Source organism: Chiloscyllium plagiosum, chromosome 17, assembly GCF_004010195.1.
Source record: "Chiloscyllium plagiosum isolate BGI_BamShark_2017 chromosome 17, ASM401019v2, whole genome shotgun sequence".
NCBI classification, from domain to species: Eukaryota; Metazoa; Chordata; class Chondrichthyes; order Orectolobiformes; family Hemiscylliidae; genus Chiloscyllium; species Chiloscyllium plagiosum.
The window spans coordinates 41977348-42002794 of record NC_057726.1 but is presented as its reverse complement, the minus strand read 5'-3'; the positions used below and the strand labels follow the sequence as shown (position 1 = coordinate 42002794).

At 41.0% G+C, this 25447-nt stretch overlaps 1 protein-coding gene and 1 long non-coding RNA gene across 3 annotated transcripts in view; one reads left to right on the top strand and one right to left on the bottom strand.

The window, feature by feature from the left end:
- The window catches only part of tent4b (terminal nucleotidyltransferase 4B), a 90967-nt gene extending 65526 nt beyond the window's left edge, over positions 1 to 25441 (bottom strand). For both annotated transcript variants that reach the window (XR_006314119.1, XM_043706948.1), the window contains exon 1: positions 24987 to 25441. Coding sequence is in view for 1 of the 2 variants with exons in the window: in XM_043706948.1 (XP_043562883.1) it covers positions 24987 to 25435 (449 nt within the window). In the remaining variant the exon portion in view is untranslated. The remainder of the gene's footprint in view (positions 1 to 24986) is intronic.
- LOC122558410 overlaps positions 24851 to 25447 on the top strand; it is a 22211-nt gene continuing 21614 nt past the window's right edge. Inside the window, exon 1 of the long non-coding RNA XR_006314120.1 lies at positions 24851 to 24972. This is a non-coding gene — a long non-coding RNA (uncharacterized LOC122558410). The remainder of the gene's footprint in view (positions 24973 to 25447) is intronic.

The following is a 25447-nucleotide window of genomic DNA, read 5'->3' as shown; positions in this document are numbered from 1 at the left end:
TTCTGCCCACTATGTCCATGACAACCAATAAACAATTCTGCCTAATGCCACTTTCCAGCTCAATTTCAATGAACTCTGCAAATCACAATACTTATAGTGTGCATATCAAAATATTAATTTTAAGTGCAATTAGTATTTCTGCCACTAGGATCCTTTCAAGCAGCGAGTTCCAAACCCCCCCCCCCATCACCTTGAAAGAAAAATAAATCTCAATAACACTCTGGTGCAATCACCAGTAAGGTACACAATTCTCAATGTGGTAGCGAGCATTTTTTAAAAAGAAGTTCCAGCACAGCCTCCCTGCTTCCATATTCTATACGTTATCTAAGAAAGGAAAACATCCCACCTGCCTTCTTAACCATCGTGCTACCTTCCCAGGTCTACAGAATTGCAATCAAAGTCCCTCTGCTCCTCTACTATTTAATCATATAGTTCCTTGCCCGCCCCAGGTGCATTATCCTTTTCCATGCTCAGAAAAATCAGCTGATGCGTTCCTACTAAATGCTCTCCTACCACCACTTCCACCAGGCAGAAGATACAGAAGCTTGAATTATACATACCAACAAGTTCAAGAACAGTTTCTTCCTGCTGTCATTAGACCAATGAATAGACTCTAACTTCAAATAAAGATTGATGATCTTTATGTTGATTTTGCTTCGCGCTCCTCTGTAGAATGTAATCTGTACGCCTCACTCTGTCTAAGCACCCTATGATCTGCCGGTACTGCTCGCAAACAAAGCTTTTCACTGTACTTCACTCTTCACTGCTCACGTGACTACAATTAAATCAAAATCAAATCTACAACCTTATTCCCAATAACACCTATTAAGATCACCTACAAGCTTCACATCTCTTGCATATCAATCATTTAAAAAGTTAAATATATTGTAAAAAGCTAAGTCCTGTGGGCCCTGTGTAGAAATAAAACACCAATCTCCCTTTGGCCTTTGTTCCCCCCACTGACCAAGTTTAGATCCTATGAGCTTACGGTTTTGTCCAGCCTACAACCTTGGTAACTGTCTCTGTTAGATAAGATACAGAATATGAAAGCAGGGAGGCTGTGCTGAAACTTTAAAAAGCTAAAATTCCATGCAGACTACAAATGAACTATTTTCTCATTGCTTCCTCAAAGCATTCATCCATTTTAGTCAGAAATAACTTTCCTTTAACAAACCTCCATTCTTTCAAAAAGGCATGGATTAGTCAACAATTGCTACTAATAGTGCACCTCAAGTATTTTAAAAATAATTTCTCATGATGTTAAGTTGTCTGAATTACAATTAAATCTGCTCCACTCGTTCCCCCTCTAAGTTTACATAAAATTTGTTTTTGGGATGGGGAGGCCATCATTTTCTGCCTATTGCCGATTTCTTTAATGAACATGGTGATAAGTTGCCTTTTTAAACTGTTAAAGTCATTGTGGTGTGTGCTCACCCATTGTGCAGTTAGGGATGAAGTTCCAGGATTTTGACCCAGGTGAGATTGCAGAAACGGCACCACAGTTCCAAGTCAGGATGATGGCAGATTGTGGGTAGGAACTGCAGGAGATCATTCTATGCCTCCACTTGTAAAGTGGTAAAGATCACAAGTTTGGAAGATGCTTTCAAAGGAGCCTGGGGGACTTGCTGAAAATATTGTAGATGGTACACACTGCTGCCACAAGGTGTCAATAGTGACGGGTATAAATGTATAATGCGATTGATCAAATGGGCTGATCTTAGTCTCAGTGGAATGAGGCATTGAATAGTGAAGCCATGACATTTTTAAAAACTTTTCAAAGACTGAATATCTTGTACATGCTGAGATAGTCAATAGATCAATGGAGAGATGGGAGGAGGAGAGGGGAAGACAACAGAAAAATGGGTGGGGATACAGAGTGGGAACAGAGAGATAGACAAAGACAGAAATAGAGTCACAAAGACAGACATTTAGAGAAAAAGAGGAGTGGGGGAGGTGCTGATGAAGCTGAAAAGATCTAAAGATGGTCTACACATCAGAATTATGAAGGAGATAGCGGAGGAGATTGTGAAGGCATTGGTGATGATCTTTCAGGAATTGATCTTTCAGATCTCCCAGAGAACTGGAAAACAGTTAATGTAACATCCTTGTTCAAGAAGGGAGGCAGATGGCAGGAAATTATAGGTCAGTTAGCCTGGCCTAGTCTATGAGTAAGATTTGAGAGTCCATTATTAAAAGGAGGAGATTGCAGAGGACTTGGAAGTGCATGGTAAAATAGGATTGAGTCAGCACAGCTTCATCTCGTGGATCTGTTTGAATTCTGATGTAACAAACAAGTTAGACAATAAAGAGTGGACACAGAGTCCCTTCTGTCCAACTAATCCATGCCGAAACATAATCCCAAACTAAACTAATCCTACCTGCCTTGGACCATATCCCTTCAAACCTTTCCTATCTGTGCAGTTATCCACATCTTTTAAATTTTGTAATTGTACTCCCATCCACCACTTCAAGAAGTTCACTCCCACACTCAAACCACACTGTAAAAAAATTTGCCCCTTGTGTCATTTTTTTAAATTTCTCTCCTCTCACCTTCATGTGCCCCTAGGGAAAAGGCAACTACCATTAACTCTATTCAGACCCCTCTTTATTTTATAAACTTCCATAAAGATAGTCTCTTAACCTCCTACATTCCAGTGAACAAAAAAAAGTCCCAACCTCAAAAACTTCAGCCTTCTACATCCGGCAACATCCTGGTAAAAAACTTTACTGAACTGTTTCCAGCTGATTAATATCCTTCCTATAACTGGTTTACCAGAACTGGACTGTATTCCAAAAGAGGCCTCGACAATATCTTGTAAAACCTCAACATGACTTCCCAACTCCTGTACTCCAGGCCTTTGACAAGGTGCCACACAGGAAGTTGCTAAATAAGTTAAGGGCCTATGGTGTTAGGGGCAAGATACTGGCATGGGCAGAGAATTGACGGACTGGCAGAAGGCAAAGAATAGAGGTAAAGGGGTCTTTTTCAGGATGGCAGCCAGGGACTATTAGAGTTCTGCAGGGGTCAGTGTTGGGACTACAACTATTCATTCTATATACATTAACGATCTGGACAAAGGTATTGTGAATTGTATCGCTAGGTTTGCGGAGAACGGAGAAAGATGGAGAGTCAGAGTGTTGAGGGGGAATGAGGGAGGCTGCAGAAGGACTGTGGGCAAAGACGTGGCAGGTGGAATAAAATGTGGGAAAGTGGGAGATTTTGCACTTTGGTAAGAAGAAGAGAGGTGTAGACTATTTTCTGTATGGGAAAAGCTTTGGAAATCTGAAGTACAAAGCCCTAGTTCAGAATTCTGTTGAGGTGGTCATACAGGCTCAGTTGCCAATTAGGAGAAAGGTGAGGACTGCAGATGCTGGAGACCATAGTTGAAAAATGTGGTGCTGGAAAAACACAGCAGGCCAGGCAGCATCCGAAGAACAGGAGAATCGACATTTCGGGCATAAGCCCTTCTTCAGGATTCCCGAATAAGGGCTTATGCCTGAAACATCGATTTTCCTGCTCCTCAGATGCTGCCTGGTCTGCTGTGTTTTTCAAGCACCACATTTTGCAACTCAGTTGGCAATTAGGAAGGCAAATGCAACGTTGGCATTCATTTCTTGATGGCCAGAATACAAGAGCAGAAATGTACTGCTGAGACTGGCTTGTCACATGAGGAGCAGTTGAGGACGCTGGGCCTGTACTTGGAGTTTAGAAGGATGGGGGGGGAATCTCACAAATATACAGAAGACTGAGAGCCCTGGATAGAGAAGATGTGGAGAAGATGTTTCCAACATTAGAGTTTAGAAGATTGAGGGGAGATCTAATAGAAACTTACAAGATAGTTCATGGCTTAGAAAGGGTGGACGCTGGGAAATGATTTCTGTCAGGCAGGGATAGTAGGACCCATGGGCACAGCCTTAGAATTAGGGGGAGTCAATTTAGAACAGAAATAAGGACACATTTCTCCAGCCAGAGAGTGGTGGGGCTATGGAATTCATTGCCATGGAGTGCAGTGGAGGCCGGGATGTTAAATGTCTTCAAGGCAGAAATTGATAAATTCTTAATCTCGCAAGGAATTCAGGGATACGGGGAGAGTGCGGTTAAGTGGTATTGAAATGCCCATCAGCCATGATTGAATAACAGAGTGGACTCGATGGGCCGAATGGCCTTACTTCCACTCCTATTTCTTATGGTCAGAGTCAAAGAGATGTAGAGCACGGAAACAGACCCTTCGGTCCAACTCGCCCATGCCGATCAGATATCCCAACCCAATTTAGCCCCATCTGCTAGCACCTGGCCCATATCCTTCCAAACCCTTCCTATTCATATACCCATCCAGATGCCTTTTAAATGTTGCAATATTCCAATAGTGGCCTAACCAATGTCCTGTACAGCCAAAACATGACCTCCCAACTCCTGTACTCAATACTCTGACCAATAAAAGAAAGCATACCAAACGCTTCATTATCCTATCTTCCTGCGATTCCACTTTCAAGGAGCTATTAACCTGCACTCCCAGGTCTCTTTGTTCAGCAACACTCCCAAGGACCTTACCATTAAAAATGTATACATCCTCCTAAGATTTGCTTTCCCAAAATGCAGCACCTCGCATTTACCTAAATTAAACTCTATCTGCTCATTGGCCCATCTGATCAAGATCTCATTGTAATCTGAGGTAACCTTCTTCGCTGTGCACTACACCTCTAATTTTGGTGTCATCTGCAAACTTAATAACTGTACCTCTTATGCTTGCTTCCCAATCATTTCTATAAATTATGAAAAGTAGTGGACCCAGCACTGATCCTTGTGGCACTCCACTGGTCACAGGCCTACAGTCTGATAAACAACCCTCCATCACCACCCTCTGTCTTCTACCTTTGAGCCAATTATGTATCCAAATGGCTAGCTCTCCCTGCATTCCGTGAGATCCAACCTTGCTAATCAGTCTCCCATGGGGAGCCTTGTCACAAGCCTTACTGAAGTCCACATAGATCACATCTACCGCTCTGCCTTCATCAATCTTCTTTGTTACTTCTTCAAAAAACTCAATCATGTTTGTGAGACATGATTTCCCACACACAATGCCATGTTGACTATCCCTAATCAGTTCATGCCTTTCCAAATACACATAAATCCTGTCCCTCAGGATTCCCTCCAAACTGGAAATGGGTTTTGAAGCATTACGGAATATGGAACACAGATAAAATGAAGGCTAGAAAATAAACAAAAAAAAAAAAGTTTTTCAGTCGTTACTGGCACATAGCTCAATTTCCTTTATTCTGTAATGTACTGTTTGTTGTGATTACATTATGTTTTCGTTTCTAAGAATTTCCTTTGGTTAAGATAACATCAATATCAAAGATGGTACAGATGTATTGGTCTGACATTTCCAGTCTTCACCCCAAGTAATTTCTGATAGCGATTCATGGCTCAAAGCGATTTTTCTCACAAAACCTTCTATTCTTCGCCTGTTTAATTATTAATCTAAGATCAGCTCCTGTATCTGCATGGCCAGAGAGATGGAAGTAGTCACTGCTGCCAGGACCTTCTCACATTCATGTTGCTGACGCAATATTTAAAGCTGTACCTGACTCAGATGCTGCAGGCCAGGAACTACATCTCAAACTAAGATGCTTTAGCCGCTACATTCAAGTCATGTCCCAGAAAGTGGGGTTAGCTCCTGGAGGTGCGGGTGAATAGTGGAGTTGTGGAGGGAAGGCAGCACCTTATTCTGTTCAATCAAAAGAATGCCAGGCAACAAGAATACAACTAGTGACGCAGGTCAGTGCAGTGTGCAAGGTAAAAAATAGTGCAGCAAACAAGACATGATCTTCAGCTAGGCATTTGCTGGGCCATCACAGTCTAACTGTGCCATTGCATTCGTCTCTCACCAAGGCTTACAGACACCAACTACCACTACTTCCAAGCCTCCTCACCACTTAAAAAGGCTCTTCCCTATCTCATTCTTGAAAAATTATGAACCATTTCTGCCTTTTGCAATTCCCACACTCACGGGGCACACCTCACTATCTCTTCTGTTCCTGCATTATCACAATCGCCTGTCCCACCTACTCCCATCGTACTCAGTCATTTCCTTTTGTCTCCGGAAATAATAAAAAAAGTGATCTACACTTGGCACAAGGGTCCAGGACCAGCAGAGTGGGATGGTAGACATAAGGCTCTCACAATATAAATGACATAAGTGCCAGAGCTAGCCACAAGTAGACACACATGAGGATACAGAGATCTGAATCACCAAACAATCCCGATGCTTTATTCCATATTGCTAAAACACACTTTTTCCATTACCATCAATGTTAATGCATGCTTATCCTACATAAACATTTATCTTTCTCATGCAACTAATTCCTTCTTTTCTCTTAGTGCTATCAGTGAACACAGAACCTGAAGGAGGTAGAAGATAAAGACTCTTCGTTCCACTCCACCTGTGAGGTGGAATCCATCAACCTTTAGAGGATGCATCTGCAAGGCTTTCACCAATATCCTCCAACACTTCAGCATATTTTCTATCAACACTGACGTGGCTTTGCAGCAGGCCGAGGAAGAAACACTGCAATTCTCTGGCACTCAGGACTACCAGAGACCAGGCACCTGTTCAGACCCTGGGAAAAGATGTCGTGAACGTCTTAATCAAAATGCCCAGACAGGCACAAACTGTAGGCAGGTTTGTTAAAGGAAGTCAGTAAACTGGATCAAAAGAATGGAAGAAGCCATAAACATTATGAGAATCATGACAACTCTAGCATTTGTTCATCTAGCTGTCTCAATGGAGTGGCTGGTGACCAGTCTTTATCTGCTTGTTGCAAAAAGGGACCTATCAATCACTTTTGGTGCTCGGCATCATTAGCAAGAAGAGAGGGGGAAAAGAGGACCTCAATCCCCTCCAAGTGCCCCTTCACTAAGGAGGAGGAGCCATACATAGGACCATGAAAAAGGTGCCTGTCACCTCAGCCTGCCCGCACGACAAAATATTAAGTTCCAATGGAGGGAGTGTGCCTGTATCTAGGCAGAAAACTCATGAGCAGTCACAGCTCTCTTGACCTAAGCACATTAGAGATGACCGTCCAAGTCTTCAGTGTCAAGAGAACAAACTACAAATTACAAGGTCCTTTTGCCCCAAACTGCAGATGTCAGGATTGCAATTATACATAGTGGGACAGAATGGAAGACAAAAACCCAAAAGCATGTGGATAGTACGGCTGACATAATTGTAAATGATCTTGCACTTTTTAAAAACATATATATGCACTTGCACTCTGTTTATGGTGGTGTTAGATCTAGCAAAGTTGTACCCATGCAAAAGGAGAAGCCTCTTCAGAAATCCCAAAGATGAAAAACATTGTAATGACTAAGCATTGGTCAATCTTCACAACCAGTTGACTTCTTGGATGCAGATTTGGATGCACACAGATGACATGGATTACTACAGCCAAAGCACTGCACTTTAATGTGGATATTACACAGAGGCTAAACATGATATTCAGGGACCACGATTGGGCCCGCCCTGCACTCACCATTGCACATACATCTACCATAGGAGTGAAAGCATGGAATCAGTGAGAATTCCACACATCTCTACAATGTTCTTCTGATCTATCTGCTTTAAGGGAGCACACTGCCATTCAAGGCTGGAAGAGTTCACATGCCCATTCTCCCTCAAAATGCATGGAAATAAAGCTGATCTAAGAGCTGCTTCTCTCAAATTCAGCAGTGCCTACAGGAGGCCGTGCTATTTCAGGGCAACTTAGCAGTCGATGCCTATTCTAATATTAAAGCTTAATCAATGAAAGAAGAAGGTGAAAACAAGCTGCCTGAAAGTTCCTCTCAATCTACTGCATATTAGGAGGCTTCAGATGTTGACAAAATGTCAAGAGCTATCTAACCGTAGCATATGATATTAGTTGTGTCTTACTGACTATTGCTTTCTCCCTAATGGTCAGTACAATCTGTAACACGTTGGGTATTTCACTTGAAAATACCTAAGATATCAAACATAAAAACATGAAGCATTTTAAAAATATCCAGTTCCTGTGTCATTTGCAATAAACAGGAGCTGCTTACCATATTTGCAGCTGAAATGTTAAGCAGTGAAAGGAGTTCAAACACAGCTCATTCATCTGGAAGTTGTTTTCAATTAGGCTTTCTCTGGCTTCTTGCATTCGACTTATTTCTTTATCATGCTGTCTTGGATGTCACTCCAGGTCAATGTTTTGATCATCCTCCTCAAAAGATTGAAGATTCTACACTTGTGACATCCCTAGCTTTGTCAGCTCCAGTTGTGATGGGGACAGCATACCACAACGATGTGGGTTCTGGGTTATACTGCAACCTCCATTAGTGTGGTCAAGGCAGCAAAACTTCATCTTAAGCATGCTTATGGTATGTTCCACGGGACACTGGTGGAAATATAGCCAGCTTTGCACTTCTTCAGTCAAAACATTTTTACAAACATGTCATCATCCATGTTTAAAGTGGGTAGCTTTAGTCTCGCAGAAGCCATTTCTATACGGTCCAAGGCTGTGGAAGGAGACAAATGTAGCAGTAATGGCAGCTTCCATGATTCTAGCATAGACCACAAAGATCTGTCATCAATGATATTAAAGGAAAAAAACAATTGTGATCTGGAGAAATTAACTGTTGCATTTGTGGATTGAGGATTGGAGGAGATGTCACAAGTCCCCACTTGCACCTTAAAACTGAGCCACTAGTATAAAACTTCAGGGCAGCTGCACCCTTGATGCCCTGATAGTCACTCAGTCCTTCTGAGTGCAAGAACTGCTCCTGTAGATGATAGTTTGGTGGTGACAACCTGCAACATCCTTAATTGCAACTGCACAGTTGTGGAAAGGCCTGTAGTTTTGAGGTTGCGTCATTCTCTGCCACTTCCTTGAGGAATCTTCATCTGCAATTTCTCCCTCTGGTGGGATCAAGCAGCTGCTGGAGATTTGTTCTTATTGAGCTTGCTAATGATGTCATAATTGCTCCGGTTTCAATGCTGTTTTTATATTTGAAGGAAAATCACAAAGGTTCCAACCATGATGCGCAGGTCAGATGTTTTAGCAGAAAATCTGTGGGCAATTTTAGCAAGAGTATGATTTCACCCAAAGTATCTCTGAGTCCTCACATCAAATAAAGCATCATGTAACACCATCAACATGCTGTGTCCTGGAAGCTTCCCAATAAGGTGGTTGTCAAGTGTCCATAAGATGATCAAAGGTATTCAACCTTATCAAAACGTATGCGGTTCCGAGTTTGCTTTATCCCATGCGTATGCTCCCTATTATGTTTCCTAGGTCAACGCTGCGGAAGCTTATGGGATAGTTTGGTTCCATGGTCTGGCATCGTGGACGGCCCCTCGAACTTAGTAAATTGTAGTTGCCTCAAGGAGGGGGAGGAGTTGATTTCCCAGACATCAGGAGGTATCAATTGAGTTCCATGCTGTCCTTTGTCTGGGATTGTGCAGGTAACGAACAGCTGGATATCAAGGCCTCCCCGGCAAAGCGCCCTCTTATTAACCTATTGTTCATGGATAAGTTGAGGACAGTTATGGACCACTGCCGGAACCCCATTGTCATTAGTACAGTCAAGGTGTGGAGGGCGATGTGTCAGAGAGTTGGTTGCTTATCTAAGACTTCGTCACTGACACCTACAGTTGGCATGCCAGGGTTCCGACCAGGGATGATGGACTCAGGGTTCAAACTATGGATAGCGAGAGGAGTTTCCAGTTTGGGAGACTAGTTTGAGGGGAAGGTTAGGATGTCTTTTGAGCAACTGAGCCACAAATATGAGTTGCCCAGCAGAGACCTTTTCTGTTTTTTTTCAGGTTAGGGATTTTATCCAGAAGAAAACTACCCTTCTCACTAAGCCCTATACAGAGAGATTGTTGCTACGTTCCAGAAGCACCCTTTTGGTTAGAGCCCTCTATCGCCTGGCAGGATATTAATCGATTGTGTTAGGTCTGGGAGCAAGAGCTAGGAGTGGAGATCTCTTCTGAAACATGGGAGAATGTTCAAAAGATCTCAGTCTGTGACAGGACATGCGCTATGCAGTTACAAGTTCTGCACAGGGCTCATCTGGCACCAGACCGTCTGGCAAAGTTTAAAAAAGGGGCATCTTCAGTGTGCCCCAAATGTAAAATTAATGTAGGTACTCTTACCCATTGCTTCTGGACATGCCTCAGGCTCAGTGTTTATTGGAGCGCTGTGGCAGCAGAGATAGGGAAGGTATTGAGGACTGAAGTCAAAGTAGACACGATATTTCTCCTCTTAGGTCTACCAAATTAACCATCTGGAGACGGGCATGGAAAGAAACTATTTGATATTCTTGCATACTGTGCACGGAAGAATACTCTGATGAACTGGGTGTCTAAGAACCCGCCGGGCTTGCTGGGATGGCAGAAATTAATTATGGAGCACATTCCCTTGGACTTTTTTTTTTTTACAAACGTGCACCACTTAACCGATCATTTTTGTAGGACATGGCAGCCCTACTAGAGTTATTTGGATATAGATTTGTCAGCTATCTTAACTAAAGCGTTTGTTTAACCAGGATGGTTACATTTGTAAAGCCCTGGGCCCTGGAAGGGGTCTCCTGAGTTAATACGTGTGTGTGTGTATAAATAAATAATGCTCCCATTCCTTTGCTTGGGAGCTTTACACCAAGCTTAGCTGTTCTGTGTTGTGTTTTTTTTTGCTTTTCTTTGATCTATTAGTTATTTACTTATTTATTTATTTATTGAAGTTGTTTTGCACAGTGATAGGGTTTGTTTTGTATTATAGGGTAGGTTAATAGTTAGCAGAGAGTAGTTGTATTGTAATTTGTGTTTTTTTTCTTTTTATTATACTGATATTTTTCAAAAATTTTATTTGTAAAGTTAAAAAAATTTGCTAATAAATATATTTCCAAAAAAAAATAAGCTGCACAGACAAACTTACATACCTGCAGGATTTTACTCCTCCATGGTAAGCCAACATGACAAACCCTCACCTCCAAAAAAAGGTTCCCTCCTACATTAATTACTTCCACTTATAATTCAGTGTGCATATATGGCAGCTCTGAAGCACTGGTGTCCAGTTAGAGTTGTGGAAAGTTTCAGGAATGCCAAGCTCAGGTCACGCTTTTAGGTTACCTTGTCTGATCATAGTTAAAAATCACACAATACCAGGTTATAGTCCAACAGGTTTAATTGGAAGCACACTAGCTTTTGGAGAGATGCTCCTTCATCAGGTGATAGTGGAGGGCTCGTTCGTAACAGAATTTATAGCAAAAATTTACAGTGTGATGTAATTGAAATTACACATTGAAAAATTGATTGTCTGTTAAGCCTTTCATCTGTTAGAATACAGTGATAGTTTCACTTCTTTCATGTGTAAATCACAAAACCCTTTTTTTTAAAAAGTTGCATTCTTGGGTTAGCTGTTAACAATGGTGGTAACAATATGTTGAAGGTGTTGGCCCCCTGTGTTCGCGGTCTATGCCATGATGAAACTACACAGTGACAATCAACAAGTTTCATCCCACCATCAAACTCACCATGGACTACTCTCGACTATCTGTCTCATTCTTGGACATGTGCGTTTCCATCAAGGAAGGACACCTTAGCACTACACTCTACCGCAAACCCACTGTCAACCTCACAATGCTACACTTCTCCGGCTTCCACCCAAAACATATTAAAACAGCCATTCCCTATGGACAAGCCCTACGCATACACCGGATCTGCTCAGATGAGGAGGAATATCTCGGACACCTGGAAGTACTCAAGGATGCCCTCAAGAACGGGGTACGATGCTCAACTCATTGACCGCCAGTTCCGATGTGCCACAGCAAGGAACCGTAATGACTTCCTCAGAAGACAGACACATGCTGCAGCTGACAGGGTACCCTTCAGTACTTCCCAGGAGCTGAAAAATTACACCATGTTCTTCGTGACCTGTAACACATTACCAATGAGGATGAGCACCTCACCAAGACCTTCCCCACACCTCCACTACTTGCCTTTAAACAACCGCCAAACCTCAAACAGATCATTGTTCGTAGCAAACTGCCCGGCTCTCAGGACAACTCCATACAACCTTGTCACGGTGGATGCTGCAAGACGTGTCAGATTGTACAACAATCAACAGACAGGAGGGTTCCTTCCTAGTTGGGGAACACTTCAGTGGTCCAGGATATTCAGCCTCGGACCTTCGGGTGACCATCCTCCAAGGTGGACTTCGGGACAGGCAGCAGAGAAAAGTGGCCGAGCAGAGGCTGATAGCTAAGTTCGGTACCCATTGGGAGGGCCTCCCTTGGGTTCATGTCACATTACAGGTGAGCACCCTTGCACCACACACACACACACACACAGACACACACACACATTTTGTGGGGTGAATTTGTACTTGCAGAGTTACATTGTACTTTGCTCAAAAACTGCATGAATTCATGTAAAACTCTGCTATCTCACTTTTTAGATTAGAATCAATCTAAACATCATGGCATTGACAGAGAACACAGGGGGCCAACACCTTCAACATATTGTCTAGCTATCACCATTGTTAACAGCTAACCTGAGAATGCAACTTTTAAAAAAAGGTTTTGTGATTTACACATGAAAGAAGTGAAACTATCACTGTATTCTAACAGATGAAAGACTTAACAGACAATCAATTTTTCAAAGTATAATTTCAGTTACATCATACAGTAAATTTTTGCTATAAATTCTGTTACGATCGAGCCCTCCACTATCACCTGATGAAGGAGCGTCACTCCGAAAGCTAGTGAGCTTCCAATTAAACCTGTTGGACTATAACCTGGTGTTGTGTGATTTTTAACTTTGTGCACCCCAGTCCAACACTGGCATCTCCAAATCTTGTCTGATCATGTTTGCTTAGTTAACACGACAGAGACAATGAGTGTGAACAATGTATAGGTCATAATTGTTTGCAGCTGTAATCTGTTCTGTACATTCTTAGACTGCGTTACTTGTCGATGAAGTGCAATTTGATGTCAGATTGTGGTCTTGAGTGGTCTCACATTCAAAGCATTTTTACTCCATTTCGATTAGGTTCCCTACAGTGTGGAAACAGGCCCTTCAAGTCCACACCGACTCTCCGAACAGCATCACACCCAGTCCCATTTCCCTCTGACTAACGCACCTAACACTACGGGCAATTTAGCATGGCCAATTCACCTAGCCTGCACATCTTTGGACTGTGGGAGGAAACCAGAGCATCCGGAGGAAACCCATGCAGACAGTCGCCTGAGGCTAGAATCGAACCTGGGACCCTGGTGTTGTGAGGCAGCAGTGCTAACCAGAGCCACCGTACCACCATAAATGGTAACGGTAAAGTTGCCATAGTCTTACCAGACTATAAGGCAGATCTCTCAGAGAGAGATGATTGGTGGTGGTTTAACCTGAGGGTCATCACACCTCAGGGGAGGACAGAGGTTGAGAAGGAGAGTCCTTCATGCTAACCTCAAAGTGCAGACACTTCGTTGATTGGCATTACTCTGTATTACAAACCAGCCATCCAGCTAACTGTTCGAACTGACCCCCTATTGTTATTGTACAACTGACTTTGGACTGAAAACCTTGTAGGTTCCACTTGAGAAGATGACTGGAGAGAATAATATTGCATGTCCCCTTTTGCGCTGCTGCTCAGTGGCTCTGATAACCTTTCGAACCTTTCCCAGTTTTGATTTAGCCCTTGCTATAACCTAGTGATCACAAATTATCCGTAGAGTGCATAGCCTTGAAAATTGCTGTGCCATTCTTGTCCATTCACTTTTGCCATGTTGAGGTCAGAGCAATAGTAACTTGTAAACCCATGTACACTCTAATTTTTCTTTCTTCTGTGTGGACCTCGGGTGAAGTATTCAGGGATGTTATGAAGCAGATAGAGTTACACCTAGGTCAAGACAAGCAAGTGGCAAACTGCTGCTGCTGCCAGATAATTGGTCTGACGTTCATGTCAAGGTGTTGTTTCATTTCTCAGGGAAGAGAGGAGAATGGGAAATGGCCTACAAATAAGTGGGTCCAGCTAATGATGAGATGCAAATACAAGGTCTGTGTCAACGAGAATTTTGTGATGTTTTTTGGGGTTGTAAAAGAAAATCTTCCCACCATCCCAGTATATGTTGAACCCTGTCTGGATCAGATTTCAGAAAATGAAGTTTGGATGGTAGAAGATGTATTAGTGTGAGAGCATTTTCTTGGTGGTGATCATAATTTGGTTACATTTGGTGTGGTTAGGGAAAAGTACAATGTTAGATCAAAAGTGAAGTGGTTTAAATTGGGGAAGTTAATTTTACTTTGCAGAAATATCATTTGGCAAAAAGTAGAACAGAATTTAAAAGGTAAACCAATGTCAAAGTAGTGGGAGGCAAAGAGAACCTAGACCAAATATTTCCCCATAAAATCACAGCTAGGTCATTACTAAATATCAAAGAGTGTATCAAGATTAAGGGAAAATAGGAAAGCTTACAAGTGATACAAAGCTTAGCAAAGTGTAGAAAGTGCAGGGTGAAGTTGAAAAAGGAAAGGGCCATGAATCTTAATTAATTTTCCATCTGCCTTCACAAAAAAAAGGGAGGTTATACAGACACGGTAGTGGAGGAGGCGGCTATATTAGACGATATAAACAGAAAAGGTGAATATTAAGGGAATAAACAGCTTTGACAAAAGACAAATCAACAGTCATGGGTGAAATGTAACAAAGACTAAGAGAAGCCAGGCAAAAAATTTCAGAAGCTCTGATCATCAGTTTCAAAATTGCCTGGCTGGAGCATAGATGGACTCCTCACATCCTACCATTATGGACATGCAGACTTGTGCTTCAGAATTAGCCATTGTAATACACTGTTACAAGACAGCTATCTAACTGACAGTGGAAAGTTGCTCAGATTTATCACATCCACAAGCAAGATAAACCTAATCTGACAAGTTACCACTTCATTAGTCTGCTCGAGTTTATAGCAAAGTGATGGAACATGTCATTTGAAGTGCTATCAAATGCATTTCACCAGGGCTACTCAAATCCAGGATTTATAATGTCATTTTTTTCAAAAAAGCTGAATTCTAGAGGTGATTTAAGAGTGATCCCCCATTACATCAAGATAGCAACTGACCCAAGTGTAGCACCAACGAGTTTGATGAAAACAGCAATCACTAAGAATTGGAGTGAGAAGTCTCCACTGGTTAAAGTCATACCTAGCATAAGAAAGAAGGTTGTAACTGTAGGAAGCAGTGATCTGAGTTTCAAGACATTACTCTGAAGAATCCCTGTGGGAATGTCTTAGGTCCAACCAAGTTCAGCGACTTCATCAAGAACCTCTTTCCATCATAAAAAGAAATGCTAGAAATGATTTTTTTTCTGATTATTTGTGACAACTCAGATCTGAAGCCCATGTGTAGGAAGAACTGCACAACATTCAGGCTTGGGCTAACAAAAAGCAAGTGACCACTATGGATCACATGTCAGGCAATGATTATCTCTCACAAAATCTTGCGTTGATTTGAAATGGCATGCCAATTACTGAATCCCTTATTATTAACATCCTTGACCAAAACCTTGTCTGAACTAGTCATTATAAATTCTGTGGCCACAAGATGAGGTTCGAGGCAGGGAATCTTGATCGCAAAGCACAAGGCAAGAAATTGATGGAATGCTCTCCACTATTGCAGTTCTCAAAGAAGCAGCCTTGCTAACCATATGGCTAAGCATATTTGATTTGCAAAATGAATGTAATCAATACAATTGTTAGTAAAATGGCATGGTGAAAATCAATGCGATTTTGTTTTGGTCTTAGTGAATGCCTTGCATCCTTGGTTACTCAAGTGTGGCAAGTGCTTATTATGCAAGCAGACACAAGATGCAGATTTACCTACATTGAGAGAGTGTAAGCCAAGGTGCTTTCTATTAATAGTCAATGCATTTCTTAAAAATAAGTGTCACCATGACAGCAATTTCTATTGAGCACCAGTTATGCAATTAAAACAATAAAACTGCAAACGGTGAAAATCTGAAACAAAAATAAATTGCTGGAGAAACTCAGCAGGTCTGGCAGCATTTGTGGACAGAATTAAGCTTGTCTCACAACTTAAATAATCACAAACTTGAGAATTTAATCAAAATGCGTTAAGCTGAGATATCAGGTAGAAAAATTACAACTGTCTTGATGAGACAAGAACAATGCCAACATCGCTCCCCCCAATGCCACACCAAGAACCTGGCTGGCAAATTGAAAGTGATAATAAAGGTCCTGCCATTTATTTCAGCAGGACATGACTGACCCAGGAATCACACACCCCAACGTACTGCAAATTAAAACATTTGTTAAAGAGGGAAGCACTACAACTTGCATGAAGACAAACCAAAGTATATATACTGTTGCATAAACCTCTCAGTGTATTCAGTGACTGAAAAGGGCAAAGTTTCCTTTAGTTATTACTTAATACAAAGATTTAACTTTAATATCAATTTCCCTGCAAAATTTCTCTCGACATTGCGTTCCAATCAGAAAAATGGTTGGATCATGGGCATTTCCATATCTGATTTGCAGGAACAGCAGTTTTTGCAAAAAAGTGAATACTTGTTTCTTGGAGTGAAAGAAATAGTTGCTAATTACTCTTCAAATGGAACATTGCATAACAATATAGAGTCCATTCTAAAAGAGAGCCAAGAACACAAATCAAAAATGCTCAAGATTTTCAAAATGTGATCGAGGGTTTTAAGTACAATGAACCCTGACATTTTAGCAAAACTCAACATGCACCAGCAGTTAGGCACTTGTTTCTTCAGTTATTGAGCCATAGCAAATGCTCAAAAGTTAAAAATTGACCTGCACCAAGATAAGCAATATTTCTTTAGTAATCAGCCACATTTAAGGTTCAAGCAAAAACTGATTATAGCCTTAACAAGTGCCAAAAATTATCAACCATCTGATCACTGAACTTCCATGAAAATATTAGATCTTCAAACTAACCCAGATGTCAGAAAACAAATCACAACCGATCATTTGACAGAGCATAACTGAGGCAACAGAAACTTTTCATGCACTGCTTCTAATCTGCAGGCTAACCGCTTCAAGGCCAAACACTACGAACTTTAAACCTACTGAGGACTTCAACTTTGTACCAATACATATCAATAAAACATGCATGGTTATGTTTTCCTATTTTCCAACTTAAAATACAAACATTACCTACAACTGAGAGTCTCAACATTTTCCAAGATGCCAATTTTCTCTTGTCCCAAATTATTTGTGGTGAACACATTTCAAATGCTTCCAATCATCTGTAGATAATTGACTGTGCTTTGTCTGGGGGTGTAATAGGGACAGTAAAAGCAGAATCCTGGCTGAATTCTGCAAGCAAACATCTGAAATTTTGACTTTCGAAATTATATATCTAATGGAAAGTTGAGAGTCATACTCTAGTTTCATGCTTTCAGCCAACTGAAATATGCAAAAAGAAATACAAAAAACAAAATCATGCACGTACAAGCAGACAAATTAGAAAGACATGACCTTCCAGCTTGATTCTCCATTTGAGATAAACCTAACAACTGAAATATGAATAGTGGTCAGTTGCTAAAATGATCACTTGCTAGTTCAGAAGATTGTGGTTTCAAAGACTTAAGCTGTCACTCCAGTGTAGTACCAAAGCAGGGCTGCATTAATTGTATGGTTTCTTTTCAAATGAGATGTTAAGCTGAGCTCCAACCTGTCATTTCTAGTAGTGTAGCTAATTGAAAAAGGTACAGATACAGTGGGATGGGAAAGGGAGTAACAGAAATGAGATTACTGAAATATTGTATAATGAATCATAATACACTAAATTAAAAAAGGAAAGTTAAAAGTAATTTTCAATTAACTTGAGTTAAAGAAACCAGTAAAACCTGGATTGGAAAAGAGGCATCAGAAGCTAGTGATTCCTGGAAAAGGAATGGAAGGTGGTATTCCTGTCACTAACTGAACATGGAAAAGGAGGTTATGGCTGAGTGGCATGACCATGCTTGGCATATTTAGACTTAGAAAGAAAAGTAAAATCAGGAAATATGACAGTCAAGATAGGAGATGGAAAATTATTTGCTACAATAAAACAGAATTCTTACATCATTAACAATATTTACTTGCAAGATGGCTCAGGTTTGAAAGTTGAACAGGTAAATGAAAAAAATGTCAAGAATTATGGAAGCAGAGAGTTTGTCAGTATGCAGCTGCAAACTGAAAACACGTATTTGCATTTCAGTTAGCGTTACAAGGAGATACCACATATAAAGCAAGGAAATTCAACAATGTCCGAATCACCTGGCAAAGACGACACTAGATTTGATGTAACTTTATTATTTCATTTTGCTCTGCAATATGAGAAAACACTACCAGACAGATGGACTGGAAAAGAAGATACTTTTTGAGAGAGAGCGAGAATGGACTTGACAACTATGAAGGAAACAGTGGAGAGATCAAGGAGAATCAGCAAATCAAAATTGCTGTTATATGTAATTCTGACCTCGAACAATAGTCTAAAGAGCAATCTCTGAAGTATAGTCAGAAGGTTACAGCAATATCAAATTCTTAGCATGAGGCTTGAGCTCACAGCCTTCAGATCAAAGATTAAAAGAGTAACCAACCAAGTTAAGTTGACACAAAGTTAAAGCCCATATAACAGAAATGACAGTGGCAGAATGAACAGATACAAAGTTGGCTGTGTGACAGAAAGTAGTGAGGAATGATGTTTCCTGGCATGGAGGAAGGTTTGTAGCAACATTCCCCAGGAATCGGTATTAGTACCATCACTTGTCTTGATGAATTTCAGTGCATACGTAAGGTATAATTTCAACATTTCAGCTGGCAATAAACTTAGAACTGTGTACAGGGAAAGTCTTTTAAGCCTCAAGATAACATAGAAGGGCTGGTGGAATGGTTAGACATGTGGGAGCTGAAATTTACTGCAGATGTCAGTGTTTTAGTTAACCTTTGAAAACTCTACAACAGGGACAGACGGATATAAAATCTGAATCGACGCGGGCATGGTGGTTGCTATTTTGAAATTTAAAAATTCATAATACTAACGTTGCACTGTTTATTCAATATATTAATCCCATAAAGATACCTTTAATCATAATGAGAGGATCAAATTCCCTGTAAAACGCTGTCAAATTAAATTGTCTTCAGCATCCAATAGTTTATGGAATTCAGTTTTACTCTGACGATGACTTAATCATAAAGGTTCTTCTTCTGGAGCAGTTGTAATGTTTTGGTTTCAGAAACATTCTTCTACAAAGAAAAAAATCATCTTTCTCACCATCCAACTAATTAAGTTTCTGAATAATCCACTGACAGTTTATACGGCAATAGCAGCGCCCAACTTGATGTCAAAACCCCAAGTACACATATTTGTGCTCTTTTCGAAGATTCTTTTTTCCATTAAATACCCATTTATTCCATTCTACAAAATATGATCAGTGTACGGCTTATTGAGGAACACATCCAAACTGTTGACCTTTCGATGATAGCATTCCTGCATAACTGCAATTTGAATGTAATTTCTTTACAGAGTCCTCTTCACCTCATCAGTTATATTGGACCTGAACAGTGTCCACAAAGATTTATGTAGGCAATTGGGATTCCTATTCAGACATAATTGATCTACATCTTAATTCCATTCTCATTTAATCTTACATCAAAACTTTAGCAAGGTACTTGATTTTCAGCAAGGTCTTGCATTTGAAAGTTATAATAGGTTTTAACTTCATTCTGTCAGTCACGTAGGTTAGAATCACTAACGCTCATCTTGCGTCCTGTAGTTTCATTTTAATGGTTTTCAAACCCTGACATAATACAGTGGCTGTGCAGAAAGAAAAAGCCAATGGTTATCTATGTGGCTGATACAACGGTGTAAAAAGTACTCATTTTTATTGCTATCTGACGGTGAATTGCCGGAGAGTTTGGCAGAGGTCTTTTAGTAACCCGAACAATTTTACCTTCTCCTGAAACGCAATACATTGTGGGCGGCACAGTGGCACGGTGGTTAATACTGCTGCCTCACAGCGCTAGAGACCCGGGTTCACTTCCCGCCTCAGGCGACTGACTGTGTGGAGTTTGCACGTTCTCCCAGTGTCTGCGTGGGTTTCCTCCGGGTGCTCCGGTTTCCTCCCACAGTCCAAAGATGTGCAGGTCAGGTGAATTGGCCATGCTAAATTGCCCGTAGTGTTAGGTATGGATGGGTTGCGCTTCGGCGGGGCAGTGTGGACTTGTTGGGCCGAAGGGCCTGTTTCCACACTGTAAGTAATCTAATCTAATACATTTTTGTTTCAGGTACACCATCTAGCTTTGCTCCGAAATCTTGTTGGAATTAAGAGCATACATACACACGGGGGAAGCAATGGCCTCATGATGTTATCATTAGACTGTTAATCCAGAAACCCAAGTAATGTTTTGGAAACTAGGTTTGAATCGTGCCATGGCAGATAGTGGAATTAATTTCAATTTAAAAAATTTTTAAATTAAAAGTTGAATGATGACCATGAAACCATTGTTGATTTTTGCAAAGCTCATTTGAGCTATAGGAAGGAAACCACCACCATACCTGCTCTGGCCTACAGGTTACTCTATATCGACAGTAATGAGGTTGACTCTTAACTGCCCTTTGAGCAATTAGGGATGGTGCAATAAATGCTAGCCTACCCAGTGATGACCACATTCCATGAATAAAGTTTTTTAAATTATGATTGCAAAAACATTCTGACAATTTTCAAGGATCATCCCTAAGCATGTTCATCAAGCCCAGGTCAATAACCAGTCGCTGTACACATGGTGCATTCAATCCTGGGTTAATTGCTGCTGCTGCATGGTCCAGAGTTTAAGTAGAAAACATCTACATTTCAACAAAGCAATCAAACCTGGAGGATTAGTCAGTTAAGTCATATCCATTATTTTTTTAAACTGCAAAGGAGCTAAAAAGGCCATGTTGCTTTGGAGCTCATCACCCAAACATTTCAGTTGGTGACCCCAATGGGAAGCCGTGGTCTTGGATATCTTGTTTTAGGTAGGATTACTGCTTCTTCTTTGCTCACACCAGTGTTCCACTTTTATTGCCTTGATGTAGTACATTTGACATGAGCAAATGTATAACCCTTAGCTTGAATCCAACTGCACACTTCATTTAGAGTCGGAGCTGTACAGCACAGAAACAGACCCTTCAGTCCAACTCGTCCATGCTGAAAAGATATGCTAACCTAATCTAGTCCCAATTTCCAGCACATGGCCCAAATCCCTTCCTATTCATTTACGCATCCAGATGCCTCCGAAATACTAATTGTACAAGTCTCCACCACATCCTCTGGCAGCTCATTCTATACATGCACCACACTCTTGTGTGAAAATGTTGCCCCTTACATTTCTTTTAAATCTTTCCCCTCTTACCCTAAACCTACGCCCTCTAGTTCTGGATTCCCCAACCCAAGGAAAGACCTTCTCTATTCACCCTATCCATGCCCCTCCTGATTTTATAAACCTCTATAAAAAGGTCACCCCTCAGCCTCGATACTCCAGGGAAAACAGCCCCAACTTGTAGGGAGAAAACAGTCTCTCCCTATAGCTCAAATCCTCCAACCCTGGCAATATCTTTGTAAATCTTTTCTGAACCCTTTCAAGTTTCACAACATCCTGCTGATTGGAAGGAGTCCAGAATCTCTCAATATTCCAAAAGTGGCCGAACCAATGTCATGTACAACTGCAACATGACCTCCCAGTTCCTTTAAATCAATACTCTGACCAATAAAGGAAAGCATACCAAACGCCTTCTTCACTATCCTATCTACTTGTGACTACACTTTCAAGGAACTATGAATCTCATTCCAACATCTCTGTTCAGCAACACTCCGCAGGATCTTATCATTAAGTGTACAGGTCCTGCTCGGATTGGTCTTTCCAAAATGCAGCACCTCACATTTATCTAAATTAAACTCCATCTGCCAGCCCATTGGCTCATCTGATCAAGATCCCGTTGCACTCTAAGGTAGCCTTCGCTGTTCACTATACCTCCAATTTTGGCATCATCTACAAATTTACTAACTATACCTCCCATGTTCACATCCAAATCCTTTATACAAAAACGATGAAAAGCAACAGACCCAGCACTGATCATTGTAGCACACCACTGGTCACAGGCCTCCGGTCTGAAAAGCAACCCTCCGCCACCCTCTGTCTTCTAACTTCAAGCCAATTCTGTATCCGAATGGCTAGTCCACCCTGTTATTTCGTTGAAAGCCTTATTTCCCTTTGAGGGATTTGCCATATGGGCCTGCTTGGTCAACATATCTTACATTTCCACAAATCCTGCAACACAGCCTATATTGTATGATCAATCCCTTGTGCCCAGTTATATGGCAAGTAAAACATGTGTCTGTGAGGTGAAAAATTGAGGTAGAGTATAAATGTGAATATAGTACATAATAGTCAAGAAGATTTGGCAGCAGTGGAGGGTGCATGTGTGTGTGGCTGTGGGATGGACTCATATGCCAAGTATGTAAAAAAAACATTATTTTTGGGCCTGCAAAACTGGGTTGCTTTATTTTCAGGTTGATTGGTACACCACAATCTACAGTGATATAGATTGAAAGGAAAAAAAAAGGAGATAATATAGAATAAATAAAGAATATTGCTAAAAGTAGTGCAGGAACAGAGAGGTCCAAAGGTATATGTGCACAAATCTATTGATAGCAGTAGAACAAGTTGTGAATGCTGGTTTTAAGATATGTGGGAATCAGTTTTATAACTAGAGGCATACAGAATAGAAGACAGGAAAATAAAATAAACTTTTACAAAAGCACGGTTTTGGCCTCAACTGGGATATTGTATCCAATTCTCAACACCATACTTGGGAATGAAGTGAAGGCATTAGAGACAAAAAGATGTATGCAAACATACTCAGTGATCAGGGACTTCAGTTACATGGAGATTGTAGAAGCCAAGGCTGGTGGTCTTGGAGGCGGAAAGTTTAAATGAAATTTGATAAACATACTCAAAAAGAGACCTGGACAGAGTTGAGCGGAAGAAACTGTTCCTATTGACGGGAGGATTGAGAACCAATTTAAGATGAGTGTCAAAGGAATCAAAAGGCAACACAAGAGAATACTTTTTTATTTAGTGAGTGCTTAGGATAAGGAATGCACTGCCTGAGTGCAGATTCCATCATAGCTTTCAAAAAGGAATTGGATAATAAGCAATAAACACAAAGAAGTGCAGAACTACAGGGAAAAAGACAGATGAGTGGGACTAGACATTTTTCTCTTGCATAGAACAGACACACAACAGGTGAACATTCTCATTATGCCAAGCTCATCCTGAGATTCTATGGCTCACTGTACACCCCAACCACAACTGGTTCAGTTCACTAGTCTCAGCACACATAGATCAGAAAGATCCCATGATTTATGACACATTCAATGGCATATTTATCACATGAACCAAAACACTTTGTCATATCCTCATTAATATCAGAGTCAGTCATTTACTTGGAAATCAGAAAGAGGGAAAACAATCAATCTTTCATTTCTTGCTGCGAATCTGAAGAGTTCAAGATAAGAAAACATGCAGTCGTAAAACAAATTAATCATGAAGCAGGTGACATTAAAATGTGCATTTAACCATAATAGTCACATTTTCAAATTGACAAAAAGATAGATACAGGTTTTGCTACAGCAGCCGTTTTGAAGTATTAACTTCACCTGAGAAGGTTCTTTCCAAACTGCCACTCATTCCAAAATTTATATATGCAGCTATCAGATTTACCCATATGAACTTCAAGAAACATGTGGAAACCACGTGGGTAGACTGAAATTCACTATGCACACTTGCTTTCAATTTTTGAGGGGAAAACCCTTTTTTTCAATGCAAGCATGATGTATCAATCATTTTAAAACTACTGCCATCATTTAGAGTAATGTTTCAAAGTGAAAGTAGACATTCTAAAATACAGAAGCAAAGTAGCAAGTTTTTTTGAAGTGCAGCATGGCAGCACAGCGGTTAGCACTGTGCCAGGAATCCAGGTTCAATTTCAGCCTGGGTGACTATCTTGGTGGAGTTTCCAAATTCTCCCTGTGTCTACATGAGTTTCTGCCAGGTGCTCCCATTTTCTCCCACAGTCCAAAGATGGTTCAGTGGACCGGCGCAACTAAATTGCCCCATTGTGTCCAGGGTTGTAGCATGAGGGGGGTTCAGGTGGTTGGTGCAGACTTGATGCACTGTATGGTCTCTGTCTACAGTGTAGAGATTCTCTGATTTTATTTAACAATTCTGTACTTTAATGATGCCCAATGAAAGTAAACTAAATACATTTCTGTTGAGATGTTAAATGAAAACACTAAAATTTGATGCACAAATTTAAATGTCATTTAGACCCAAAAACCATACATCACAGTGTAAAAGTCAACTAATGAACAATTAATATATTTTAAAATTTCACTCATTCCAAGTGTCAGCTGAAATGGGACAAGAGATTGATGTGGACATTTCATATATAAATCTGTTTCTTATGCAATTAAACAAAATGGACTCTGTATTACATGACACTGACTGATGGGCATAGTTAATGATCTTAAACAGGCAGTCTTACAAAATGGCTAAACTTTCCTTCTATTGCTCACACATCGTGGAGTGATAAAATGCACCAAATATATGACTTGACAGGCACTACAAAACAAAAACAATGCATGATTCTTTCCTCAACAGCCCAAAACATAAACTTTTCCAATCACATTTTCATTAAGACAGCACCACTTTAACACGTGGGCAATCTTTGACATCCACTGAATTGGCTGCATTATAAATGAGGGCATCGACTGAGCTGTCTTTAAAGCACGATTTGAGAACTCCTTTGCGACATGACCAGCACCAGAATTAGCGTTCACCGAGCAGGAAAAGGACCATCTGAAACTACCTTTACAGGAAAAGAAAGCAAGCAAGTAAGAAATCTTACCCCAAGACTCCCTCGCTGTAGTTTCGGCTTTTCCAGGGAGTTCCGTTGTAATGGCCACTTCCAGACAAGAGGCTGTAGTTTAACCCGAAAGTGCTTGCCTTGTTGTCCCGTTTCCTCTTGTTGCCCGTGCCACTGGTCCTATTGCTGTTGTCGGGGTAGCCCTTCCGGCAGCCACCTTCTCCTGGGCTGGCTGGGAAGTTGCTGTTATTTGCGCTGGGCTCGAGTGGGAGGAAATCCCTCTGAACGCCAAAGTCCCCTCCTCCCTGGCTGCTCCTCTCTCTCAACATGGTCTCGCTGCCCACACTCGTTGCTGCCGTCGCCGCTGCCGCCGCACAGTTATTATTAAAGAACAGATTCCTCAGCCCCTGCGTCGTTTCCCAAATTTGCATCCACAAAATGTTGGCAGGTCCGAGCTGTTCTGGCTGAAACCAGGCTACCCTCGGATCCATCAAATGGGGACG